The following is a 21755-nucleotide window of genomic DNA, read 5'->3' on the forward strand; positions in this document are numbered from 1 at the left end:
GTTGATAGACAAATGATATGATTGATGGGGCAAATCATGTGTTAATATTCTCGAAATTACTTTGCTGAAAGTCAAGCTTCCTATTTGATTCGGGACATTTGTTTTGGTTGAATTGACTTTTTCTTACACTTTTTCTATTTCAGCATGCCTTTCTGTCAGCGTGTTGAGTTCAGTCAATAGATTTAGTGTTTCTTTTCAATGGCTGACAGCAGCCCCTGTGTGACTATTTTGTGTGACCCAGACTTCAATATGCAGAGGGAGTGTTTAATAAATGCTGCCAAATACATTTCAGCTATGCATGCTGTTCTTTACAAAATTCTTTTAATGTATAATTACCTATATTTTTAAAAGGAGAATTTGTGATAAAGATACATAACATTTCTAGACTAGACAAAACATTTGGTGAATGAACCCATACAATTTCTCATTGTAGAGATGCTTTCCCTTCGACGGTGCAATGCTGTACAATGCTACAGCAACAGTGCCCATCTCTAGTCACATAGATGGACATTCCCACAGATTATCTCCTCAGTGTTTCCTCTTCCCCCCCGTCCCTTAACATCTCTTCCATATTTCCCAATTCTTGTCTCTCTATTGTGCATGCTGGTTAATTATTTCAGAGCTTTCTTCTAATTTGCTGTCTCTCTTCACATACGTCTAATCTGCTGTTTCAGAATCCACTAAATTCTTCGTTTCAGTAATTCAATTTTCATTCTAAATACTGTTCTTTTTCAATTTTACTTGATAATTTTGATATACAAAATAAGTCTCTTACTATTTCCATTTTCCCCACCTGTTATCTCTTTAGACATATAAAGTGTGTTTATATTCTAAATCAAAATCATTTCCAGTTGTTGCATGGGAATGGGTAGGCTGGAAGAAGTGGGAGGGAAAGCGAAGCAAGGAAGTGCTTGGAAATGATATGTATGGCTGGGCACAGGGGCCCATGCCTGTAATCTCAGCACTTTGGGAGGCTGAGGTGGGTGCAGCGCTTGAGCCCAGGAGTTTGAGACCGGCCTAGGTAACACAGGGAGACCCAGTGCCTACACACACACCAAAAAAAAAAAAAAGATACAAAAATGAGCAGGGTTTGGTAGCACACTCCTGTGGTCCCAGCTACTGGGGAGGCTAAGGAGGCAGGATCACTTGAGCCTGGGAGGCAGACATTGCAGTGAGCCAAGATGGTGCCACTGCAGTCCAGCCTGGATGACGCCAAACACTGTTCCCCCCAACCTTCCCCCCAAAAAAAGAAAACAAGAAATATGTTGGTAATCTTGATGGTTGTAATGGTTTCAGACTTCTATACCCACGTTAAAACCTATCAAATTGAACCTTTTATTATTTGCTTATTAAAAGACAGGATCTCTGTCTCCCAGGCGGGATGCATGGAGTGCAGTGGCGCAGTCCTGGCTGACAGCAGCCTCGACCTCCCAGGTTCAAGCGATCCTCCCACCTCCGCCTCCCAAGTAACTGGGACCACAGGCGCAGGCCACCATGTCCTGCTCATTTTTTTATTTTTTGTAGAGAGAGGGGTTTTTGCCGTGTTACTCAGGGTGGTCTCAAACTGCTGGACTCAATCAATCATCCTGTGTTGACCTCTCAAAGTGCTGGGATTACAGCTGTGAACCACCGCCCCCAGCCTGCACCTTTTAAATGTGCGCTTTTCTATATATGTCAAGTAAACCTCAACAAAAGCTCAAAAAAATACTTAGCACAGATACTATTAAAGTAGTCTTGGCAATGTAATCATGGTACAACACTCCAGTTAATCAGTTAGGAAGCAAAAATCCTGAGACACTGCACCCCAAATGAAAAATAGAGATTTTATATAGAATTTGCCCAGCACCTAGTTAATTTTACATAACTATTAATTTTTTTTCAGTTTCTAATTTCATTTGTATATACTTGTCTTTTCTATCCTTTTTCTTCTGTTTGTTGATATAAACAGAAATCACTGAAGACTCCAGTGCTTCTAGGCTAATTCTCGAACTCAGTGCCCTGCACATGTGGCTTGTTCATAGTCTTTGTCCATCTTAATGAAAACATAATTTGCAGCAACAATATTGAGAGTCACCTGGTGTATTAATATTTTAACAGAAATTTAATGAACGGAATTACAAACTTTCAGGTAAATCAAGTAGGCCACAGGTTCAGTAAAAAGGAAAGCACCTTCTGAACATTGATCCTAATACTTGTGAGCACTCATGCTCTGAAATTACAGCTGAGTGCATACTGTGTGCCAGATGTGGTCCTATGTGCAGGGATGTACAATGCCCAAGGAACGGCCGGTGCCAGGATCTGGGCTCGTCAAAAGGGCCTGCGGTGTATGTGAGGAGACCTGTCATGGGGGGACACACTGGAAAAACCACCAAGATGGTCCAGCGCAATCAGTGAGGCAAATGCATGCGGAGGTGGGGAGCAAAGGGCTGCAGAAGCAACAGAGGCTCCATAGGGAGCCCAGAGTGGAGAGTCAGTGAGGCAAATGCATGCGGAGGTGGGGAGCAAAGGGCTGCAGAAGCAACAGAGGCTCCATAGGGAGCCCAGAGTGGAGAGAAACCCCTGGAGGGAGGGGCTATGGAGGTCCTGGTGGAAGAAAGCCCGGGCAGCCCGGTGGGTGTGGATTAGGGTCAGGAAGGGATCAGTGAGTGAAGAGAAGCGTTTCAAGGAGTGTGAGTGTGTGTGTGTGAGTGTGAGTTTGTGTGTGTGAGCGTGTAGGAGACTGGTGTGTGTGATGTGTGTGAGTGTGGGTGCGGGTGTTTTGTGTTTATGTGGCGTGTGTGAGTATATACGGCGTGTAGTGGGCTTGGTGTGTGGGTGTGGCATGATGTATATATGGGGTATCTATGGTGTGTGTGTGGAGTGTGTGGTATGTGGGTGTATGGGGGATGTTTGTGGTGTGTGTGTGTGAAATGTGTGTGAGTAGATGGCGAGTGCAATGTGTAGTGTGTGTAAGAGCGTGTGATGTGTGTGTGGTGTATGTGACTGGTATATGTGATGAGTGTGGTATAAGGATGTGTGGCGGGTGTGTGTGGAAGGTGTGTGTGGTGTGTTTGTGGTATGTGAGTGTGAGTGCATGAGGGATGGCAGTGGTGTGTGTGGTGTCTGTGTATGTGGTGTCTGTGCATGAGTGGTGTGTTTGAGAGTTTGTGTGATGTGCGTGCTGTGTGTGATGAGTGTGTGTATGTTCACGGTGTGTGTGTGTGGAATGTGTGCGTGTTCTATGTGTGGTATGTGAGTGTGAGTGTATGGGGAGTGTTTTTGTGTGTGTTTTCTGCATGTGGTGTGTATGGTTTGTGTGTATGTGGTGTGTGTGTGTAGGTGGTGAGTGTTGTATTTGTGAGAATGTGCGTGATGTGCATATGGTGTGGGGGTGGTGGTATGTGTGGTATGAGTACGTGTGTATTGGGGTGTCTTTGGTGTGTGCGTGGAATGCGTCAGTGCGTGGTATTGTGTGATACGTGTGAGTGTATGCGGGAGTGTTTGTGGTGTGTGTGTGATGCATGTGGTGTGTGTGTGTGTCGTGTGTGTGTAGGAAGTGAGTGTTTGCGGTGTGTATAAGTTTGTGTGATGTGTGGTGTGCGTGTGTGGTATGAGTGTGCATGTATTGGGGTATTCATGGTGTGCGTGGGGAACGTGTGTTTGGTGTGTGTGTGTGGTATATATGTTACTGTAGGTGGTGGGTGTGATGTGTGTGTGGTGTGTGTGTGGCATGAGTGTGCGTGTATTGGGGTATTCATGGTGTGCGTGGGGAATGTGTGTTTGGTGTGTGTGTGTGGTATATATGTTACTGTAGGTGGTGGGTGTATGTGTGTGGTGTGTGTGGCATGAGTGTGCGTGTATTGGGGTGTTCATAGTGTATGTGTGGTATGTATGTTAGTGTAGGTAGTGGGTGTGATGTGTGTGTGGTATTTGTGGTATGAATATGTGTGTACTGGGGTGTTCATGTGTGTGATGTATGTGGAATGTGTGAGTTTCTGGTGTGTGGTGTGTGAGTGTATGGGGGTGTTTATGGTGTGTGTGTGTGTGTGATGTGTTATGAAGGAAAGTATGAAGTGTTTTGCTGGGAAAAGGAAGATCATCAGGTAAGAGAACTGTAGCAAGGTTACCGTAGCAGCAGGACAGCAAATAGATCATGAGGTGAGTTAGAGATGGGGAGACCAAAGCAGTTATTACTGGCAAGTTGACCCAGTTAACTGAAATCTGCAAAGCTGATGATTGACAGAAGAATTATAGAGAGTCAAAATACACACATGCACAGTAAGACTTTCTGATTCTGTACCATGGGCTTCTTTTTAATATTTTAATTTTGTAACATTATCTTAATAGCACATTATTAATAATGTTTTGAATAATGAAAATACCCAGTACAAATATTTTTTCCCTAAACTATTGCTTATCTTGTGATGCTACCCAAGGTCAAGGACCAGGGTCACATTTCTGTTTTTATACTTCAGGTAGCAATAACAATGGCTAAAAGTTACAGAAAATCTGTGTCCCAAGTCTTTTTTACATATAAAAATTAATTTAATCTTCATAACAGTCTATAAGGTAGGTCACTATTATTATCTGTTTTTAGAGAATAGGAAACTGTGACACAGAGAGGGAAAGTAAGTTACTCACTATCACACAGCATGAAGCTGTGGAATGAGAATTCCAACCCAGACATTCTGCTTGCAGCCACCCCACCCCAATGTCTATCAGAAAGTGTGGTTCAGTATTTTGAAAGAATGCTGGTGGATTAATCTTCATTTATATACCTCCACTGTGCCTCTTGTATGGAATTCTGAACATAAAATTAGAAACAATCTTCACCTGAAAATAGAGATATTCCCTCAGCAATAGCATAGGCATGTAATCATGCCCTTGAGCTACCTAGTCATAAAAATTCTCACAGATCACAGCAGGTTTTGTAGACAATAATGACCAGCCATGGGCAGACACAGAACTCCCCAGCCCAGACTAGTAGGGTCAAGTCTGCAAGCACAGCGGAAGCTCCTTCTTGCTGGGACGTGTGAGTGGAAACAAGACCACAGCTCCCACGCCCAGAGGCAGTTGCGACTCAAGTGTGTTTAGTCTCCTGGGCCTGGAGGAGAGTAATGGGCAGCCCGCTGGGCTGTGATGGCCATCTGCCTGCCTGCAGCCTCCACCCTGATGTGCATGGTCCCTTCCCTTCCTAGCTAGACCGTGTTCCAACCACCTAGTTCTAATCAGCCTTGCCCCAGCTGCATCAGATGCTGCTTCAAGTTTCAATTACACTTGTATAAACCAGGTTTCTGGAGAATTCCAGCCACACAGTGATCCCAGGCACTCGCCCCAGACCCTGCATATGGAACCTGACTCAGATCTGTGTTGGATTCACAGCACCTGCCTAGTGATGGCAATTGTGTCCAACAGCACCTGCCTCCCCTCTCTGGCTCTTTGCTCTTGGGTAGTCTCCCTGACACCTGGCCTTTGTATCTACCTCAGGAGCTCCCAGCAGCACTGGTAACAGGCTCCAAGCTTCTGAGTAAAGCCTTGGGCCATAAGTCATGTCATTCATTTTACTACTGGCAGAAGATAAAACACCAAATATCAGCCAAAGAACTGTTCCTTGGAGAAGTGGCTCAACATTTGGAGGGGTGAGGTATACTCACAGGAAATTTTATTTTTATTAGGCTTCCCACAAAATATTAATGAAATATTCATAGTAATTCTCCATCTTCCATTTACATTAAAAACAGTATATTTTAAATGTATCCATTTTGGCTGGGTGCAGTGGCTCGCATCTGTAATCCCAGCTCGCATCTATAATCCCAGGCTGAGGCAGGAAGATCGCTTGAGTCCAGGAGTTTAAGACCAGCATAGGCAACAAAATAAGACCCTTCTCTCAAAAAAATAAAATAAAAATAAAAATAACAAATAACTAGCCAGGCATAGTGGCACATGCCTGTGGTACCAGAGGTTGAGGTGGGAGAATTCCTAAATCCTAGGATGTTGAAGCTACAGTGAGCTATGTTCATACCACTGTACTCCAGTCTCAGTGACATAAACCCTTTTTCTTAAAAAAAAAAAAAAAAAAAAAAAAGGAAATGCTAGAAAACAAAACACTGCAACATAAATGAAGAATGTCCTCAACAGGTTTATCAGTGAACTGAACACGGTCAAGAACAACATCAGTCATCTTGAAGATATGTCAATAGAGACTTCCCAAACTGACATGCAAAGAGAAAACAACGGAAAAAAAGAACAGAATATTCAGTAATTGTTGTAGCATGTAGCACATGCACAATGGGATTGCTAGAAAGAGAAGAAAGAAGACAAAATGCAGATAAGTATTTGAAGTAATATTGACTGAGAATTTTCCAACATTAAGTGCTGAAACAACAAATACAGGAAGTCCAGAAAAATACCAAAAATCTATACACATATGCAAATTATATTTCAACTTCAGAAAATCAAAGACAGATAAATTGTTGAAAGAGAATGGAATAAAATACTTGATTATAAGAAGCAAGAATAGGATTTATATAAGACTTCTTTTCAGAAATCATCCAATCAAAAGACAGTAAGGTGAAATATTATATTAGTGTTGAAAGAACACTATAATCAACTGATATTTTTGTATCTAGTAAAATTATTCTTCAAAAGTGAAGGAGAAAAAATACTTTCTCTTACAAACAAAAACTGAGGAAATGTGTCATGAGTAGACCTATTTTGTAAAAAATTTCAAAGAAGAGTTTCAGGAAGAAGAAAAATTATAAGAAATTTGGATCTACATAAAGAAAGGAGAGCTTAGAGAAGGAATACATGAAGGTAAAATAAAATCTCTATTTTGCTTACTTTTATATAATCTAATGGATAAGAAGAAGACAAGAAGAAGGAAGAGGAGAAGGAAGAAAAGGAGGAGGGGGAGAAGGGGAAGAAGAAGAGGCAGAAAGGGGATGAGAAATGAAGGAGAGGAGACAAATGAGAAACAGAGACAGAAGACAAAAATTACTAGTATCAGAAATGAAAGGTTATCAGTATTGATGCCACCGGCATTAAAAGGATAATAAATGAATAGTATAAACACTATGTGCTCACAAATTTGATTACCTGGACAAAATGGATCCATATCTTGAAAGACACAAACTACCAAAATTCTTTTAGTTTGTTCAGGATGCTATACCAAAATGCCATAAACTGGGTGGCTCACAAACACAGAAGCTTATTTCTCGTATTTCTGGAAGCTGGGGAATCCAAGATCAATTCTAGGCACCAGCAGATTTCATGTCTGCTGAGGAGTCACTTTCTGGCTCATGGAAGCCATCTTTGCAATACGTTCTCACATAACAGAAGGGGTGAGGAACCTTTCTAGAAAAAACTACTAATCCCACCTATGAGGGCTCCATCCTCATGACCTAATCACTTTTCAAAGGACCTCAAATACCCAAATACCATCACACTGAGGATTGGTTTTGGCACATGAATTTTGGGGAGACACAAAAATTTAGTCCAGGCCGGGCGCGGTGGCTCAAGCCTGTAATCCCAGCACTTTGGGAGGCCGAGACGGGCGGATCACGAGGTCAGGAGATCGAGACCATCCTGGCTAACACGGTGAAACCCCGTCTCTATTAAGAAATACAAAAAAAAACTAGCCGGGCGAGGTGGCGGGCGCCTGTAGTCCCAGCTACTCGGGAGGCTGAGGCCGGAGAATGGCGTGAACCCGGGAGGCGGAGCTTGCAGTGAGCTGAGATCCGGCCACTGCACTCCAGCCTGGGTGACAGAGCGAGACTCCGTCTCAAAAAAAAAAAAAAAAAAAAAAAAAAAAAAAAAAAAATTTAGTCCATAGAACTTACAAAAGGAGAAATAGATAATTCCAATAACTCCTTATCTAGTATAGAAATATATGAATAATTAACGATCTTCCAAGAAAGAAAGCAACAGGCCTAGATCATTTCACTAGCGAATTCTATGAAACATTTAAGGAAGAAAAGATATCAATTATTTATAATTGCTACCAAAAATCAGAAGCAAAAGGAACATATCCCAACTCATTCTATGAAGTTCTAATATCAAAAGCAGAAAAAGACATTTAAGGAAAAACAAATGTTCAAATGTCTCTCATCAAAAATTCTCAACAAAATATTACCATGCTGAATCTAGCAATACATTGTTGAATTACACACCAAGACCAAGTGAGATTTACTCCAGGTATGCAAGCCTGGCTTAACACAAAATAGTTAAGGCAATCTATCACATAACTAGCTAAAAAAGAAAAGTTATTTGATCACAGTAATAGATTAAGAAAGCATTTTATAGACTCCGAAGCCCATTCATGGTTAAAATTCTCAGCAGACTAGAAATAGAAGGGAAATTCCTCAACTGATAAAGAACATACACCAAAAGAACACCCTACAGACAATATCATACATAATATGAAAAATGGGATGTTTTACACAAAAGATAAGGAAAAGTTATCCCCTCTCACTGCTCCTATTCAACATCATACTAAAACCCTAGCTAATGCAATAAGACAAGAATATAAAATAAAGTAAAAGGTATAAAGATTGGAAAGGGAGCATTAAAATGCCCTTTGCTCACTGATAAATTGATTTTCTATGTAGAAAATCTCAAAGTATCAGCCAAAAACCCTTCTGGATTATAGCAAGGTTGCACAGTATAAGGTTAATATACAAAATCAATTGCTGTCCTACATCCAGCAACGAACAATGAGAATTTGAAATTAAAAGCCCAATACCATTTTCATTAGCATCAAGAAAATGAAATAGACACAATCTAGCAAAATACGGGCAGGGTGTATGTGAGAAGAACTATAAAATCTGTTGAAAGAAATTAAAGATCTAAATAAATGAAGAGACATCCATGTTCACAAAATTAGACTCAGTGTTGTTAAGATGTCAATTCTCTTCAATGTGATTTATAAATTCAATACAACTTTGGTGAAAGCATGAACAAATTATTGTGTGGAAACTGACAAACTAATTCTAAAGTTTATATAGAAAGACAAACTAACCAGCATAGCCAACAATATTGTAGGGGAGGAACAAAGTTCAAGGACTTGCAAAGTGATCAATGGAACAGAATAGAGAACTCAGAAATAAGAGTCCACAAACACAGTCAATTGATCCTTTACAAAAAGGTAAAAGCAGTTCAATGGAGAAAGGGTAGCTTTTTCAAAAACAGTGATGAATCCATTTCATGTATTATATATACATATATGCCCCAAAAAAGGAATTGAGACACAGACCTTGCTCCTCAAAAATTAATTCGAAGGATACACTTTTAAGTTAATAATATTTTAAATTGTCAAACCATAATCGCATACATTTATGGGGTACAATGTGATGCTTGGATATATGTATAAAATGAGGAATGACTACATCGTGGATAAAATATCCATCACCTCAATTTTTTTGTGGTCAGATATTTGAAATTTACTTTTTGTTATTTTGAAATATACAGTACATTATTATTGACTATAGTCATCCTGCTGTGCAATAGATTTCAAAACGCATTTCTCCTGTTTAACTGAATCTTTGCACCTGTGAACAACTTCCCATTTTTTTTCTCCCCAGCAACACAGCCTCCGGTAAACATCATTATACTGTCTACCTTTATGAGTTCAATTTTTATACCTAAATTTAAATCCAAAAGCTGTAAAACTTCTGTAAAATAACAAAAAGAATAGATATTTAGGTAACTTTGGATTTGGCAATTACTTTGTAGATACAACACTAAAGTACATAAAAGCACATTTCACCATGAAAGAAGATATTGGTATGACTTTGTTACAATTAAAAACTTTTGCTCTGGGAAAGGAAATATTAAGAGAATGGAGAAACAAGCCACAGACAGGGAGAAAATACTTGCAAAACACTTGTCTTGCATCCAGACCATTAAAAACCACTTACAACTCAACAATAAGAAATCAAACAACCCAATTAGTAAATAAACAAAAGATGTAAAAAGGCTCCCATCAGAGATGGCATATAGAAGGGGAAATGTTTATGAAAAGATGTTCGCCCTCCCAGCGCTTTTCCCTCCCTGCGTCCGTCTCTCCCCAACACACCCTCCGCGGCAGCGAGAGTGGGAGCGGGTCAGGAGCGCTGGGCGGTGGCTATGACGCGCTGTCTCTCGGGAAAGGCGTGGGATTTAAGCGCATTGTAAGCCGTGGGTCCCGGGTAATCCCAAGAGGCTGCGCTTGGCGCCCAGACTGACCCGCCTCTCTCATGGTCCCGGCCCGCTGCCCTGCAGAGCCCGCCTTACTCTTCCTCTCCCCAGGCCTGCTGGCCGCGGCAGGCCTTGGCTCTCCGGATCCTGGTGGACCCACAAGGAGCTGCGTCCAGGAGGAGCCGCCGCCCGGGAACAAGCTGCCCGCGGGCCCTGGGGAGAACTGCCCGTCCGATGAGCTCCGTTGAGCGTGAGGCAGCGTCGAAATCAAGGACTCCTGGATGCTTTTCATGGCAGTGACGAAAGTTTAACAAGAGGAAGAGAAGGGCTGCTGAAAGGTGCGGTGCCGCGGGGCCAGAGTGCGGGATCCTGAGCCCTGCATGCGCGTCCTCGCGGGGGCAGATCGCTGCGAGCCTCGCTCGGGTCCAGCCGCCTCCAGGGAGAACTAATGTCCACGAGACGCAGGGCGCGAGGACGGTGCTGGCCGCACCCCTGGTCCTGCAGCCGCGGAAGCCGCGCGAGGAGGCCGCCTTCCACTGCTGCCTGCGCCGGGACGGGTTGCTGCAGGGGTGCAGCTGCAGGAGCTCCGCGCCTGCTGCTTCTCCGACGCCAGGGCGCCGCCAGGATGGCAGGTGCAGGAGGCTGCGGCTGTGGGCAGATGCGGCTTCCAGCCCCAGGTCCCGGCGGCCCCTGGCTTCCCAGCCCGCTGTCCCGTGGGCAAGATGAAGCAAGCCACCCCATCAGCAGGTCAGCTGCCCCGCCTGGCAGCACAGCCGGACAAGGCAACCCGAAGTTCATCCTCTCTGAGGTGACTTCATGCGGGCAGCGGACCCGCGCCCAGGATGCTGGGGAGCCCTGTGCGCCGGAGGCCGGCCCCTGGGGCCCAGAGGCGCCACAGGGCGAGTAGGCACCCGCCTCCCAGCGATTTCACCCTCCGGCCCGCCCGGCCCGCGAGGTGTCCCAGTGGCTGCGGACAAGCCAGGCATTCTGCTCGGCGGCGGCTGCACAGGGGCGAGAACTGAGAACCCCCGATCAACCCCAATCGGGGTGACTGCAAGTGCCCATGCCAGCGACCCCGATCTCCCTCCTGTGGAGGAGTGGGGCGGGAGGAATGGCCGGGGGCCTCAGGCTGGGCGCGCTGGCGATCCCGAGGCAGACCAGGTCATGCACCTCCAGCCCGCCTGGGCACCCAAGCTACAGCCGGCTTCTGTGTGCAGGCAGCAGCTTCCAGGCAATCCCCGAGCCCGCCCGCACTCCCCGTATCTCAGAACCGGGGCCAGACGTCCCAGTGGCTGCGGCCAAGCCAGGCGGTCTGCCCTGCGGCGGCAGCACAGGCGCGGAAACCGGCCCTCAGCCCCATCCCCGGTGGCTGCAGAGGGCTCCCGGCTAGAGGTCCCGAGCTCCGGCAGAGCAGGAGCCGGCGGGGGCAGGGCCTGGCGGGCTCTCAGGCCAGGTGCACTCGCGATCCAGAGGCCGCCCAGGCCATGCTCCACCACCTGGGCGCCCAAGGTGCAGGCGCCCTCTACCTGCTGGCGACAGCTGCCTGGCAACTCCCAAGCTGGTTGGCGCTCCCAGCCTCGCAGAACCGGGGCTAGATGTCGCCGTGGCTGCGGCCAAGCCAGGCGTTCTGCCCCGCGGCAGCTGCGCCGGGGCGGGAACCAAACCCCAGCCCCATCCGCGGTGGCTGCGGAGGGTCCCCGTCAGCTGCCGCGATCTCTCTTCAGAGGAGGAGCCGGCGGGAGTCACGGCCAGCGGGCCCTCAGGCCGGAAGGGATGCACGCCTGCGATTCCGGGACCTCCCGCCCGAGCCCAGGAGAACCCGCAAGCCAGCGGCGCCTGCCCCCGAGCTGCAGCAGCCCCCTGCCGGCTATGCGGGCTTGGGAGAGGCTTCCGGAGTCCCGGCTTGCGCTGACCTGCAGGCGCGCGCGTAACGGCTTCGCGTGGCTCAGGGAGTCTGAGAGGTCTGAGCGCTGAGCTGCAGGCACGCGCCTAACGGCTTCGCGGGGCTCACTGGGTCTGAGAGGTCTGAGCGCTGAGCTGCAGGCACGCGCCTAACGGCTTCGCGGGGCTCACTGGGTCTGAGAGGTCTGAGCGCTGAGCTGCAGGCACGCGCCTAACGGCTTCGCGGGGCTCACTGGGTCTGAGAGGTCTGAGCGCTGAGCTGCAGGCACGCGCCTAACGGCTTCGCGGGGCTCACTGGGTCTGAGAGGTCGGAGCGCGGAGCTGCAGGTAAGTGCCTAAAGGCTTTGCTGGGCTCACGCGGTCTGAGAGGTCTGAGCGCTGAGCTGCAGGCACGCGCCTAACGGCTTCGCGGGGCTCACTGGGTCTGAGAGGTCTGAGCGCTGAGCTGCAGGCACGCGCCTAACGGCTGCGCGGGGCTCACGCCGCCTGAGAGGTCGGAGCGCTGAGTTGCAGGCGCGCGCCTAACGGCTTCTCTGGGCTCACGCGGTCTGAGAGGTCGGAGGGCTGAACTGCAGGCGCGCGCCTAACAGCTTCGCGGGGCTCGCTGGTCTGAGAGGTCTGAGCGCTGAGCTGCAGGCGCGCGCCTAACGGCTTCGCGGGGCTCGCTGGTCTGAGAGGTCTGAGCGCTGAGCTGCAGGCGCGCGCCTAACGGCTTCGCGGGGCTGGCTCGGTCTGAGAGGTCTGAGCGCTGAGTTGCAGGCGCGCGCCTAACGGCTTCGCGGGGCTGGCTCGGTCTGAGAGGTCTGAGCGCTGAGTTGCAGGCGCGCGCCTAAGGGCTTCGCGGGGCTCACTGGGTCTGAGAGGTCGGAGCGCTGAGTTGCAGGCGCGCGCCTAACGGCTTCGCGGGGCTCACTCGGTCTGAGAGGTGGGAGCGCTGAGATGCAGGCGCGCGCCTAACGGCTTCGCGGGGGCTCACGCGGTCTGAGAGGTCGGAGGGCTGAACTGCAGGCGCGCGCCTAACGGCTTCTCTGGGCTCACGCGGTCTGAGAGGTCGGAGGGCTGAACTGCAGGCGCGTGCCTAACAGCTTCGCGGGGCTCACTCGGTCTGAGAGGTCGGAGGGCTGAACTGCAGGCACGCGCCTAACGGCTTCGCGGGGCTCGCTCGGTCTGAGAGGTCTGAGCGCTGAGTTGCAGGGGCGCGCCTAAGGGCTTCGCGGGGGCTCGGTCTGAGAGGTCAGAGCGCTGAGTTGCAGGCGCGCGCCTAAGGGCTTCGCGGGGGCTACTCGGTCTGAGAGGTCAGAGCGCTGAGTTGCAGGGGCGCGCCTAAGGGCTTCGCGGGGGCTCGGTCTGAGAGGTCGGAGCGCTGAGTTGCAGGCGCGCGCCTAACGGTTTCGCGGGGCTCACGCGGTCTGAGAGGTCGGAGCGCTGAACTGCAGGCGCGCGCCTAACGGCTTCGCGGGGCTCTCTCGGTCTGAGAGGTCGGAGGCTGCGAGTGTCGCTGCTGAAGGCTGTGGTGGACCGGGCTGGATCGCGGATTCTGAGCTACATCGCGGGTTTCGGGAGGGATCTTGGATTTGGGGGTGGATCGCGGGTTGGTGGGGGGATCGCGGATTTGGGACTGGGTGGGGGTGGAAAGGCCACGAGGGGCCGCGGCGGCTCAGGAGCGGGTTGTGGGCGTCTGAGAAGTCGCCACCATGAGGAAGCTCTTCAGCTTCGGGAGACGCCTGGACCAGGCGCTCCTGAGCTCCAGGGACAAAGAGTACGCGGGTCGCGGGTACCACACCCTGGACTGGGAACTGCGGAAGATCCACAGGGCGGCCATCAAGGGCGACGCTGCGGAGGTGGAGCGCTGCCTGAAGCGCAGATTCTGGGACGTGGACGCCCGCGACAGAAAGGACAGGTAGCGGGGGCTCAGCCCGCGGTGGGAGGGGGGCCCCAGGCCTGGTTTCACCGCAGCCCCTGAGGCGGGGGCCTTGGAGGGCGCCGGCACCCTCGGAGCCGAGGAGCCAAACGGAGCCTCAGCTGCTTTCCATCGCTGGCAATTCCCGCCTGTAGTGCTTGGTGGAGAATTTGAGTGATTTAACTCACGAAGTTAAGCATATACACGTTTAAAACATGGGTCATATACATGATAGGGAGATGCCTAATGAGAACTCATTCCCATGTCAAAAATACCAGGAGCCATTTTCAGTAGGCGAAGAGTTCTCAGATAAAACCCTATGTTGGTTGGTTTTACATCCGAATCCACCTAGGTAGATAGGTTCTTTACTGTGGCTTCTTAGAGGGACACTTGGAAGTGGGACGTGGGCTCCTTGAATGGGAAGACTCAGTTTTCTCAAAATGTGAGCTCTTAATATGTTTATCAGTTTTACATAAACTTAATTAAAATATCATGGTTTTATCATTTTTGCATGACACTTGCTGTCTGTCTTACCATTGTGGTGACATTTAAAAATTTTTATAATGGAGTGAAACGACTTGCTCCTCTAGATATCAAATGTGCTATTAATTCCCACAATCAATTATTTACTAACAGCTGAAAACACAGATAAATAAATGGAACAGAATAGGAAATTCAAAAACACTGAAATATATATAAGATATATACATAGGGATTGATAATTGTAACATTTTGGATGAGTAGGAAAGGATGAGTTATTAATAAAATGCCTACTGTGTGAAGAAAACTAATGAAACTTTATGTCACAAAAATGAGTTCCTGATGGAATACAGACTAAAATTTTTACATATGCAAAATGAGAAAAGTACCAGAAGAAAACACAAAGACTTATTTATACAGGTACATTTTATGTTAACAAAGGCCTTCCTAAGAATTATCTGACAAGCAGGCATTCTGAAGATTGATTTAGCAAACTAATTAAAATCCCCTGTGTATCAGAAAAAAATTAACAAAAGATAGCACACTTGAAAAATATTTACAATATATATTTTTACTAATATGTAAAAATATGTATTCAGATGAAAAGTATATCTTCATCCTACAGGGAAGTTATTTATTATATATGATATGATATATATTATTGATTATATATATAACAAATTGTATATGTTGCTAATATAATATGTTTTATATATATGTCAGTTATATATATACAGATAGAAAGCACATCTTTATTTTACAGGGAATTCTTTCCAATCAAATCCACAAGAAAACTGTAAAAGTGAGCAAAGTACTTTTTTTTGCAGATCTACAGGTTACTTATGTACATAGGAAAAAAATCCTTAGTGTTTCTCATAAGAGAATTTAAGTTGAAAGAGGAATGAGACTGTTTTCTATCCACGATGTTTGTGAGAATAAAGAGCAGTGGTACTTATACTGCTGCTTGAAGTTTAAGTTGCTGATGACTTTTCAAGTAGATAATTTGGAGATAATTACCACATTTTAAAAATGTATATGCCCTTTGCCCATCAATTCCATTGTATTAAAATACCTTTAGAAAATAGAGATACAGTTAATGGCTGATCTGAGGGGGCAGAGCAAGATGGCCAAATAGGAACAGCTCCAGTCTCCAACTCCCAGCACAGGGACACGGAAGACAGGTGATTTCTGCATTTTCAACTGAGGTACTGGGTTCATCTCACTAGGGAGTGCGGGACAATCAGTGCTGGTCAGCTGCTGCAGCCCGACCAGCGAGAGCTGAAGCAGGGCGAGGCATCGCCTCACCTGGGAAGCACAAGGGGGAAGGGAATCCCTTTTCCTAGCCAGAGGAACTGAGACACACAACACCTGGAAAATCGGGTAACTCCCACCCCAATACTGCGCTCTACCAAGGATCTCAGCAAACGGGCACACCAGGAGATTATATCCCACACCTGGCCGGGAGGGTCCCACGCCCAGGGAGCCTCCCTCATTGCTAGCACAGCAGTCTGCGATCTCGCCACAAGGCAGCAGGGAGGCTGGGGGAGGGGCGTCCGCCATTGCTGAGGCTTAAGTAGATAAACAAAGCTGCTGGGAAGCTCGAACTGGGTGGAGCTCACAGTAGCTCAAGGAGTCCTGCCTGTCTCTGTAGACTCCACCTCTGGGGACAGGGCACAGCTAAACAACAACAACAAAAAAAGCAGCTGAAACCTCTGCAGACACAAACGACTGTGACAGCTTTGAAGAGAGCAGTGGATCTCCCAACATGGAGGTTGAGATCTGAGAACGGACAGACTGCCTACTCAAGTGGGTCCCTGACCCCTGAGTAGCCTAACTGGGAGACATCCCCCACTAGGGGCAGACCGACACCCCACACCTCACACAGTGGAGTATACCCCTGAGAGGAAGCTTCCAAAGCAAGAATCAGACAGGTACACTCGCTGTTCAGCAATATTCTATCTTCTGCAGGCTCTGCTGCTGATACCCAGGCAAACAGGGTCTGGAGTGGACCTCAAGCAATCTCCAACAGACCTACAGCTGAGGGTCCTGACTGTTAGAAGGAAAACTAACAAACAGGAAGGACACCCACACCAAAACCCCATCAGTACGTCACCATCATCAAAGACCAGAGGTAGATAAAATCACAAAGATGGGGAAAAAGCAGGGCAGAAAAGCTGGAAATTCAAAAAATAAGAGCGCATCGCCCCCTGCAAAGGAACGCAGCTCATCGCCAGCAACGGATCAAAGCTTGACGGAGAATGACTTTGACCAGATGAGAAAAGAAGGCTCCAGTCCATCAAACTTCTCAGAGCTAAAGGAGGAATTACGTACCCAGCGCAAAGAAACTAAAAATCTTGAAAAAAGTGTGGAAGAATTGATAACTAGAATAATTAATGCAGAGAAGGCCATAAACGAATTGAGAGAGATGAAAACCATGACACGAGAAATATGTGACAAATGCACAAGCTTCAGTAACCGACTCGATCAACTGGAAGAAAGAGTATCAGCGATTGAGGATCAAATGAATGAAATGAAGCGAGAAGAGAAACCTAAAGAAAAAGGAAGAAAAAGAAATGAACAAAGCCTGCAAGAAGTATGGGATTATGTAAAAAGACCAAATCTACGGCTGATTGGGGTGCCTGAAAGTGAGGGGGAAAATGGAACCAAGTTGGAAAACACTCTTCAGGATATCATCCAGGAGAACTTCCCCAACCTAGTAGGGCAGGCCAACATTCAAATTCAGGAAATACAGAGAACGCCACAAAGATACTCCTCGAGAAGAGCAACTCCAAGACACATAATTGCCAGATTCACCAAAGTTGAAATGAAGGAAAAAATCTTAAGGGCAGCCAGAGAGAAAGGTCGGGTTACCCACAAATGGAAGCCCATCAGACTAACAGCAGATCTCTCAGCAGAAACTCTACAAGCCAGAAGAGAATGGGGGCCAATATTCAACATTCTTAAAGAAAAGAATTTTAAACCCAGAATTTCATATCCAGCCAAACTAAGTTTCATATGTGAAGGAGAAATAAAATCCTTTACAGATAAGCAAATGCTGAGAGATTTTGTCACCACCAGGCCTGCCTTACAAGAGACCCTGAAGGAAGCACCCAAGGATACCCAGGAATTGAACTCATCTCTGCAGCAAGCAGACCTAATAGACATCTACAGAACTCTCCACCCCAAATCAACAGAATATACATTCTAGTCAGTACCACATCACACTTATTCCAAAATTGACCACATAATTGGAAGTAAAGCACTCCTCAGCAAATGTACAAGAACAGAAATTATAACAAACTGTCTCTCAGACCACAGTGCAATCAAACTAGAACTTAGGACTAAGAAACTCAATCAAAACCGCTCAACTACATGGAAACTGAATAACCTGCTCCTGAATGACTACTGGATACGTAACGAAATGAAGGCAGAAATAAAGATGTTCTTTGAAACCAATGAGAACAAAGATACAACATACCAGAATCTCTGGGACACATTTAAAGCAGTGTGTAGAGGGAAATTTATAGTACTAAATGCCCACAAGAGAAAGCTGGAAAGATCTAAAATTGACACTCTAACTTCACAATTAAAAGAACTAGAGAAGCAAGAGCAAACACATTCAAAAGCTAGCAGAAGGCAAGAAATAACTAAGATCAGAGCAGAACTGAAGGAGATAGAGACACAAAAAAACCTCCAAAAAATCAATGAATCCAGGAGTTGGTTTTTTGAAAAGATCAACAAAATTGATAGACTGCTAGCAAGACTAATAAAGAAGAAAAGAGAGAAGAATCAAATAGACGCAATAAAAAATGATAAAGGGGATATCACCACCAACCCCACAGAAATACAAACTACCATCAGAGAATACTATAAACACCTCTACACAAATAAACTAAAAAACCTAGAAGAAATGGATAATTTCCTGGACACTTACACTATCCCAAGACTAAACCAGGAAGAAGCTGAATTCCTGAATAGACCAATAGCAGGCTCTGAAATTGAGGCAATAATTAATAGCCTACCAACGAAAAAAAGTCCAGGACCAGACGGATTCACAGCTGAATTCTACCAGAGGTACAAGGAGGAGCTGGTACCATTCCTTCTGAAACTATTCCAATCAATAGAAAAAGAGGGAATCCTCCCTAACTCATTTTATGAGGCCAACATCATCCTGATACCAAAGCCTGGCAGAGACACACAAAAAAAGAGAATTTTAGACCAATATCCCTGATGAACATTGATGCAAAAATCCTCAATAAAATACTGGCACACCGGATCCAGCAGCACATCAAAAAACTTATCCACCATGATCAAGTGGGCTTCATCCCTGGGATGCAAGGCTGGTTCAACATACACAAATCGATAAACGTAATCCAGCATATAAACAGAACCAAAGACAAAAACCACATGATTATCTCAATAGATGCAGAAAAGACCTTTAACAAAATTCAATAGCCTTTCATGGTAAAAACGCTCAATAAATTCGGTATTGATGGAACGTACCTCAAAATAATAAGAGCTATTTATGACAAACCCACAGCCAATATCATACTGAATGGGCAAAAACTGGAAGCATTCCCTTTGAAAACTGGCACAAGACAAGGATGCCCTCTCTCACCACTCCTATTCAACACGGTGTTGAAAGTTCTGGCTAGGGCAATCAGGCAAGAGAAAGAAATAAAGGGTATTCAGTTAGGAAAAGAAGTACTCAAATTGTCCCTGTTTGCAGATGACATGATTGTATATTTAGAAAACCCCATTGTCTCAGCCCAAAATCTCCTTAAGCTGATAAGAAACTTCAGCAAAGTCTCAGGATACAAAATTAATGTGCAAAAATCACAAGCATTCTTATACACCAGTAACAGACAAACAGAGAGCCAAATCATGAATGAACTTCCATTCACAATTGCTTCAAAGTGAATGAAATACCTAGGAATCCAACTTACAAGGGATGTGAAGGACCTCTTCAAGGAGAACTACAAACCACTGCTCAGTGAAATAAAAGAGGACACAAACAAATGGAAGAACATACCATGCTCATGGATAGGAAGAATCAATATCGTGAAAATGGCCATACTGCCCAAGGCAATTTATAGATTCAATGCCATCCCCATCAAGCTACCAATGAGTTTCTTCACAGAATTGGAAAAAAACTACTTTAAAGTTCATATGGAACCAAAAAAGAGCCCACATTGCCAAGACAATCCTAAGTCAAAAGAACAAAGCTGGAGGCATCACACTACCTGACTTCAAACTATACTACAAGGCTTCAGTAACCAAAACAGCATGGTACTGGTACCAAAACAGAAATATAGACCAATGGAACAGAACAGAGTCCTCAGAAATAATGCCACACATCTACAGCCATCTGATCTTTGACAAACCTGACAAAAACAAGAAATGGGGAAAGGATTCCCTATTTAATAAATGGTGCTGGGAACATTGGCTAGCCATAAGTAGAAAGCTGAAACTGGATCCTTTCCTTACTCCTTATATGAAAATTAATTCAAGATGGATTAGAGACTTAAATGTTAGACCTAATACCATAAAAACCCTAGAAGAAAACCTAGGTAATACCGTTCAGGACATAGGCATGGGTAAGGACTTCATGTCTAAAACACCAAAAGCAACGGCAGCACAAGCCAAAATTGACAAATGGGATCTAATTAAACTAAAGAGCTGCACAGCAAAAGAAACTACCATCAGAGTGAACAGGCAACCTACAGAATGGGAGAAAATTTTTGCAATCTACTCATCTGACAAAGGGCTAATATCCAGAACCTACAAAGAACTCAAACAAATTTACAAGAAAAAAACAAACAACCCCATCAAAAAGTGGGCAAAGGATATGAACAGACATTTCTCAAAAGAAGACATTCATACAGCCAATGGACATATGAAAAAATGCTCATCATCACTGGCCATCAGAGAAATGCAAATCAAAACCACAATGAGATACCATCTCACACCAGTTAGAATGGCAATCATTAAAAAGTCAGGAAACAACAGGTGCTGGAGAGGATGTGGAGAAATAGGAACACTTTTACACTGTTGGTAGGATTGTAAACTAGTTCAACCATTATGGAAAACAGTATGACTATTCCTCAAGGATCTAGAACTAGAAGTACCATATGACCCAGCCATCCCATTACTGGGTATATACCCAAAGGATTATAAATCATGCTGCTATAAAGACACATGCACACATATGTTTATTGCGGCACTATTTACAATAGCAAAGACTTGGAATCAACCCAAATGTCCATCAGTGACAGACTGGATTAAGAAAATGTGGCACATATACACCATGGAATACTATGCAGCCATAAAAAAGGATGAGTTTGTGTCCTTTGTAGGGACATGGATGCAGCTGGAAACCATCATTCTCAGCAAACTATCGCAAGAACCGAAAACCAAACACCGCATGTTCTCACTCATAGGTGGGAACTGAACAATGAGATCACTTGGACTTGGGAAGGGGAACATCATACACCGGGGCCTATCATGGAGGGGGGGGAGGGATTGCATTGGGAGTTATACCTGATGTAAATGACGAGTTGATGGGTGCAGCACGCCAACATGGCACAAGTATACATATGTAACAAACCTGCACATTATGCACATGTACCCTAGAACTTAAAGTATAATAATAAAAAAAAATTAAAAAAAAAAAAGAAAATAGAGATACATGCACTTTGTTTTTCTCAGCATTTACGTTAACAAGAACCCATAGAATGGATATGTGACCATTCAAGGTAGCAATAGGTAGAGACGTATGATGATGTGTAAAGATGTATTTTGTTATAACCAGTAAGGAAAAAAAAATTTGCTTGCACATACACACAAACATACTATGGTCTTGTGTTAGACAAAACTATGTACAAAATTGGATAAAATTTGTAACTTCTGAGCATTAGTATTATTTTAAAGTCTTTTGTTCCTTTTTCTTACCTTTGATTTCTGAAGTGAGCTTTTATAAAACTTCTAGTAAAAATGTATTATTAATGGAATAATTTTTCGGAAGAGAGAAATATGAATCTTGTACAGATAAAATTTTCTCACTATGTTTTATCATTATTATTGTGAGGGTTGTTATCTTCTTTGAACTTTTAGCTTCTTCAGAAGTAAAAAGGGAATCTGTGCTTGCAGATTTTATTATGTATGTATTTTATTGCATATATATGTTTTTATTATGTATAGATTTATTACATATATGCAAACAATGATAATCATTTCATTATATTTGTAGTTTTATAAAAATAACAAATAGCAAATATTATTACTAATGAAAATATTGGTTTATAGAAGTTGTATTTTAAAA

The 21755-nt window shown here is 45.1% G+C and overlaps 2 protein-coding genes across 2 annotated transcripts in view; both read left to right on the plus strand.

Moving 5' to 3' along the window:
* Positions 1-10161: 10161 nt before the first annotated feature.
* Positions 10162-12336, plus strand: LOC123569072 (uncharacterized). Its single transcript, XM_065530849.1, is given in 4 exon segments — positions 10162-11572; positions 11575-11660; positions 11662-11902; positions 11905-12336. Coding segments are annotated over 4 exon segments (1110 nt in total). The 5' UTR covers positions 10162-10968; the 3' UTR covers positions 12084-12336.
* A 1300-nt stretch (positions 12337-13636) lies between these two features.
* LOC102135358 (ankyrin repeat domain-containing protein 18A) overlaps positions 13637-21755 on the plus strand; it is a 69971-nt gene continuing 61852 nt past the window's right edge. Inside the window, 1 exon segment of the mRNA XM_074015796.1 lies at positions 13637-13954. Within this exon segment, the coding sequence (XP_073871897.1) occupies positions 13749-13954 (206 nt within the window). The 5' untranslated portion in view covers positions 13637-13748.

This window comes from Macaca fascicularis, chromosome 15 (genome assembly GCF_037993035.2).
Source record: "Macaca fascicularis isolate 582-1 chromosome 15, T2T-MFA8v1.1".
Classification (NCBI taxonomy): Eukaryota; Metazoa; Chordata; class Mammalia; order Primates; family Cercopithecidae; genus Macaca; species Macaca fascicularis.